The 6000-nt window shown below is 41.3% G+C and overlaps 1 protein-coding gene across 3 annotated transcripts in view; it reads right to left on the bottom strand.

Annotated features, from left to right (window-relative positions):
• Nucleotides 1–533: 533 nt before the first annotated feature.
• Nucleotides 534–6000, bottom strand: part of kdm5a (lysine demethylase 5A) — a 132270-nt gene continuing 126803 nt past the window's right edge. For all 3 annotated transcript variants that reach the window (XM_078417052.1, XM_078417053.1, XM_078417054.1), the window contains one exon: nucleotides 534–2003. In XM_078417052.1, coding sequence (XP_078273178.1) covers nucleotides 1803–2003 — 201 coding nt within the window. In that variant the 3' untranslated portion in view covers nucleotides 534–1802. The remainder of the gene's footprint in view (nucleotides 2004–6000) is intronic.

The raw sequence follows: 6000 nt of genomic DNA, 5'->3' as shown, positions 1-6000 counted from the left end.
AAGTGATATCTGAAAGGACCATTGCTTCACTGCAGATTAGGTCTAAACAAAACCTGATCCGCTACAAGGTTTGCAATAATGCCACTCTGAAGAGGGTAAAAGCTGGGTGTGCTTTACCCAGCTATGATGTCTCTGTCTAGATTCTCATTAAAACTGTTGTGACAAAACATTTGAAGCAAATACTTCCTCACAGATCCACCAAACTAATTGATCAGATTCAACAGGAAGGAACGCTCAACTGAATCCAAACAGATAACTAGGGCATTAAATGTGATCTCAATTGTGCATTATTTGGAGGTACTGGTGCACAGAGTATTTGCAACTCATTTATCTGATACACACATCAAGTCTGTCAAAGACAAAAATTGATCATTCTTTGCACGTTTAGACAAGTTTAACATATTACACCTGTAAGTTCAGAACAGAAACAGAAATTAACTCTACTGTTTCTGAAAAAGTAGCCACTAAACCAAGAGAGTTTGATGTTGATTTTTGATTTTTACTTTGGAACAAAAATTCTGTTGTTCTGCTTCATGATGCGCAGTTGGATATGATGTTTAATGGGAATGAAAGAGATATGATGTTGACCAGCACTCAGAATAAATAGGCACTCGCACAAGTACCAGCTCTGACATTAAATGGAACTTGTTTAAATGTACAAAAGCATGTCTCCCTTTAATTTGAATAAATGGAGACAAAACCCACATGAAAGAAATTCTACATTCAAAAAGTTAGACTTCTTAGCATCAGTTTGGAGGCAACTGGCCAAATGATTCAAGTGCGATGTACATTTTGTTCTTCCCATTTTCAGAAAACAAATTAAATTTTACAACAAAAAATGGAAATCCACCAGGTGTTTTAGTTGCTATATTGGTTTGAACTTGCAACAAGTGATTAATCCTCAGACTTGGATAGAGGTTATATCTTGCTACACATTACATAGGCAGAAAAACTGACATTCTCCACCCTGCCAAATAAGTTTATAAGGGAAAAAATTGATAAATAAAAACAAACATTGACAGAGTCTTACAGCTTAGTATTTTACAGCAAAACAAGCATAAATACTTAAAATCATTGAGGAATTAGGAAGAATATGTTTGTCCTCTTTAGTTTAGCTGGGTCAGAAGGCATAATTGGTGCACGTATGCCGTTAACTGTGATCTCACCTGTGAACTGTTTAGAGGTATTATTGGTCCCTTGTTCAACAAGGGCACTCTGTACATAGTAGCATCTCTGTATAGTCTACTTGGTTATGCAATTACAGAGTCCAAGTTGTGCAGAAAAGTACTTTACAGTTGTTAAGAGCTGCCAACACTAAACCGCAAGATGTCCTACACTTTTAAATAAAGGGCCTGCTTTAAAGCTCATCAAAGTATGAAAAATTCAACAAAGTCCAACTTCAAACCCCAATATAATTAAAAATTGTTACCAAAAAAGGACTTAAAACTAATTAAATTCTGGCCTTCTTTCTTGAGCTGGAGAAGGGATTGTGCATGCCTGATGGGGATGTATAACAGAAGCCACAGTGGCTTCCCCTCACTACTTCAACTTGCCTGTTCAACTTGACTATTCCTCCACTCATTCCTGTGCCACAGGTTCCCCCAAATCCAAACAGGTGTCTTTTCAAACACTATGAAGTGTGAGAGGTGTTTCTGACAGCAGTTTCGCAATCCTAATCTTAACCATGTTTCATGTTCCTCCTTAAAAATGCAGCGTGCAAGGGTTTTCTGATCACGTCAGTTCTGACAGGAGTCGCCTTTCAGCCCAAGAGCTTGACAGTAGTTTCCATAAAAGGCATGGGACTAGCTGCTGTCCTTCGAATCTTCCAAGAACGACGTGCCTGCATATGGTCCAGGCAGCCCAGCTGCTCTAATGCCAGGAGGCACTGGCCCGGCACATGTAGTACAGATGTAATCCTCATTCTCTGCCATCTCAGAAGAGACACCCACACACACCTGATGGAACCAATCGTCGCAGCCTCCATCGCACTGAACCCAGTCAACCTGTAACACAAACACAGGAAATGTTACTGTCAAAGCTCTTGCTTTCTCTGCCACATAAATTGTGCTGCCAACTAACATCAAACAACGCAAAGCAATTAGGGGGCAATTAATCATAGAAAACATAAAAAATAGGTGCAGGAGGAGGCCATTTGGCCCTTCATTGTGATCATGGCTGATCATCTACAGTCAGTAACCTGTGCCTGCTTTCTCCCTATATCCAGGCAGACGATTAAAGAATGCACAGGATGAGACTGATTAGTCACCCATAGCAGATAGAACCCACTGTAACAAATGGAACTTTTACATTTAGTTAAGTGCAAATCAGATTTTTAAAACACAGCACATTGTCAAATGAAGGTATTACATTCATTTACGAAGCCACATTATTGATTGCATTTGAAAGAGAACTGGAAGTTGAGAATTTTTTTGAACACTTGGGCATTTTGTGCCAAGGGAGATAGTAGCAGTCCACCAATTAATTTAGTTTCAAATAAATCAAGTTAGTTAATTACACAAACATGAGATTAAAAATATAAAACAGCGGGCTAAAAATTCCTTTATTTTGGGGGACATGAAACAGCACAAGCTCTGCAAAGGTGGTGAAACTTACTAACACTTGCAGGCTCCCTTATGTATGTTACAGAAACAGCAGACATTGGTCTCAAGTGACAGCTCATTTGTCTGCCCTTCAGGGCAGAAGCACAGACACCACCAGGACTTTCTCAGCAACCGAAGAATGGTGCTTTCTTCACAGCAGCACTCATCATTCCTGAGGGTACATAGCGCCTCAAAAGTCTGGTAGATCACATTATCTGCAGGTGGGATATCCTCTAATCAAGTGGGCCTTCAAAACGAGTGTTGCCAAGCTTGTATTTCACAAATAAGGGACAGCACCCCACTTCCCACTTAGTTGTTGAGAAAAAATATTAGCTGGACTTCTCTACATGTTTCAGAGAATTTTATGCTGCTTTTTGGAACAGTCGGCCACTTTCAATTTTCTTACACAGTGCAGAAATGTTGCCGACTTGTTCAGGGGCAGACAATTTTCCACTCACATACAGGATGTCCATTCTAACATGACAGATCCTCCAGCGCTACAGTGGATGTTCCTGGCAGGAAGATTTGTACTACTACTTGTACTTGTGTATAGCTTGATGGTACTCAAGTCTGGTATATGACGTGTGTATGAAGGAACTGCAGATGCTGAATTAAACCAAAGATAGACACACAATACTGGAGTAACTCAATGGTATATGATGTGACTGGATAGCACACAAACAAAGATTTTCTAGAATAATATACCAATATCAGGGCAGGCTCTGCAAGGACACAAGCTCAGCCTTTGAACGACTGCTCTTTACAGAAGCTCACATTGCAGACAGATGCCTCCATCCTGTCTGTGTACTGCTTTCAGAGAAGTTATCTCTTCATTTTTGGGGATCTGCTCATTATTGGCAAATACAGAAAGAAAGCACCAAAGGCTGCAGATTCGGCCACATCTGTGGTAAGAGTAACAGTCAACATTTGGGGTCTGTAGTATGCCGAGTTCTTGCTGAGCCAAGCTGTAGCTTTGGTGAAGATCCTCCCACCTTGTTGCAGGGGGGTGAAGTTTAAGCTTTAGACTCAGTGACAATTAATGACCAGCAATTTATTTCTGTGCATAATTCGGAGGTGAACTTGGCGGAGAAGTAATGAAGTAGAAAGTAAGGACACGTACATCAAAGGTAAAGAAACACCATTAAAAAATTGGGAAATTTGATTGGCAACAGTCGCATGCAGTGGTTCTTAAATGCATTCAAGGTGACATATTACAACAGTCAAGTAGTTGGCATAATGAAACAGGAGTAATTAGTACTCTAGCAGCGAGATATTCTCTGGGAATGTGTGATCAGTGTGATGAATTGCACACCAAATTTAATAGCATGACTGTGTGAAACGGGAACCTTAAGGCAAGGTCAATTAGAATGTAAGGAGGCAGGCTGGCTAAGGTATACGAGGAAATTAAAAAAATTACATGATACCAAATGACCAATGTTAAACATTTAAAGGAATAGTTCAAAATTTACTTTCTCCCAAGTTTGGGAGAAAGTAAACAAAATGAGAGTAGACTAACAAATATAAGATCAGATTTTTTAACAGAATTTCACACAAAAAGTAGTAAATAATACCTTTAGCGACTGATATAAAATAAATTATAGTGTGGAATGTGGAACAATATTTGCATACCTCATAGTAAGAGACAAATCACAGAAATTGTGGAAGATTAAAGATCGGCAAGGAATAAGTACTGGGAAAATTTGGTGGAACTAAAATCTAACATTTTCTGTATTGCATAGTCTTAGAAAATGTCAGAATCTATTATTAAGAGTGTTGCAATAAAGCAGGTGGAAAATTACAATATAATTAGACAGTCAGGGTGAATTATAACAGAAGAGAAACATCATCACAAGAAAATGCTGAAGCTATCAAGGACCTTTCAAAAATAATTCATCTCATACATTTCCTCACAGACCATCCATCAACTCCCAGCCATAAGGAGGATAGAGGTCCCAATGCAAGGACTGCCCTGAGGTCCAAATTAATTGAGAACAGTGAGTATCTTCATTGTACCTGCATCTCCGGCAGCTTGTTCCAAGCACGCACTGCCTTCTGTGTGAAAAGTTGCCCTGCAGGTCCTTTTTAAAAATCTTTCCCCATTCACCATAAGCCTAAGTCCTCTAATATTTGACTCCTTACCCCGGGGAAAAGATTGTGGCTCATCACCTTATCCATCACCTGCATTCATCGGCAATAACAGACAGCATTCCCTCTGCCATGGTCCGTTATAACGAGGGTTTACTATAAACGGACCAAAACGGAGGGAGTGGTGTCTGTTATTGCCGATGACTTCAGATGGTGGTTAATAGACAAAAGGACACAAAGTGCTGGAGTAATTCAGCGGGTCAGGATCTCTGGAGAACACGGATGGGGACGTCGGGACCCTTCCACAAACTGATTTTATCGGCAGAGTTACCTCAGCACTTTGTGTCGTCTCACCTTAAAACTAGGTGCCAATGCCACTTGTCTTCTTCACCGGTTCACACGGCTTTGTTGAGGCTCATGTAGGGACAGCGTTTTCTTCAGATGGCTGTCAACGACAGGACAAGCCCAGTCACCGTGGGAATCACCTACTGACGCTTCCAGTAGTGACTGGCGACTGCATGGGGGAAGGAGGAGGCGGCAGTGGCGGTGGGGGGAGGAAGGGAGGGGAAGAGGCCGACTGGACAGTGATGGGAGAAGTAGGTGGCAGTGGTTGAGCGGGGAGCAGATAAAGCAGGAAACAGCAGCCGGTGAGAGGGGCTCACTGATGCACCCTGTGAGTCGGGAGTAGAGTCGTTAGTCGGGGCTCTAAACGGCCGGGGAGTTGGGCCAGGGTTGACTTCAAGGTTTCTGGCACTCCATAGTGCTTTAGACGCTGGAGGGGTGTAATTAGCAGGACAGGGGCATATTGCCATTTTAATATCACATGACCTCTGTTGATCTGGAAAAACGGATAATCCAGAAAGGTTCTGGAACAGAGGGTGCTGGAAGATCAGTGTTCAACCTGTACTTGGGTTTCCTCTAGGTGCACCGGTTTCCTCCCATGTTCCACACACGTGTGGAACAGTAGATTAAATGACCGGTGTAAAATGTGTGATTGGGTGGGAGTAGATTCAAGGGGAGAGGCTACTGAGGATGCAAGAGTACAAAATGGGTGAGTGGAAATGGGTGCTTGATGTTTGGCGCAGATGTGTGTTTCCCTGCTGTATGATTCTGACTATCAAGTTAGACATAAACTGCCTTAAAAAAAATCTAAATCTATAATCGGCCACGTGACTGCCATATCCATTCTAATTCTGGTTTCTAGTACTTCCCATCATCAAGGTTAAACAAACTAATCTGTAATTACTGGGTTTATCTGGGGTTTTTTTAAATAAGGAAGGGTCTATTATTTGTAATTTTCTAGTCCCCAGCATCA

This window comes from Rhinoraja longicauda, chromosome 20 (genome assembly GCF_053455715.1).
Source record: "Rhinoraja longicauda isolate Sanriku21f chromosome 20, sRhiLon1.1, whole genome shotgun sequence".
In the NCBI taxonomy this organism is placed as follows: Eukaryota; Metazoa; Chordata; class Chondrichthyes; order Rajiformes; family Arhynchobatidae; genus Rhinoraja; species Rhinoraja longicauda.
The sequence above is the reverse complement of the archived record's forward strand: the minus strand, read 5'-3'. Positions and strand labels throughout refer to the sequence as shown.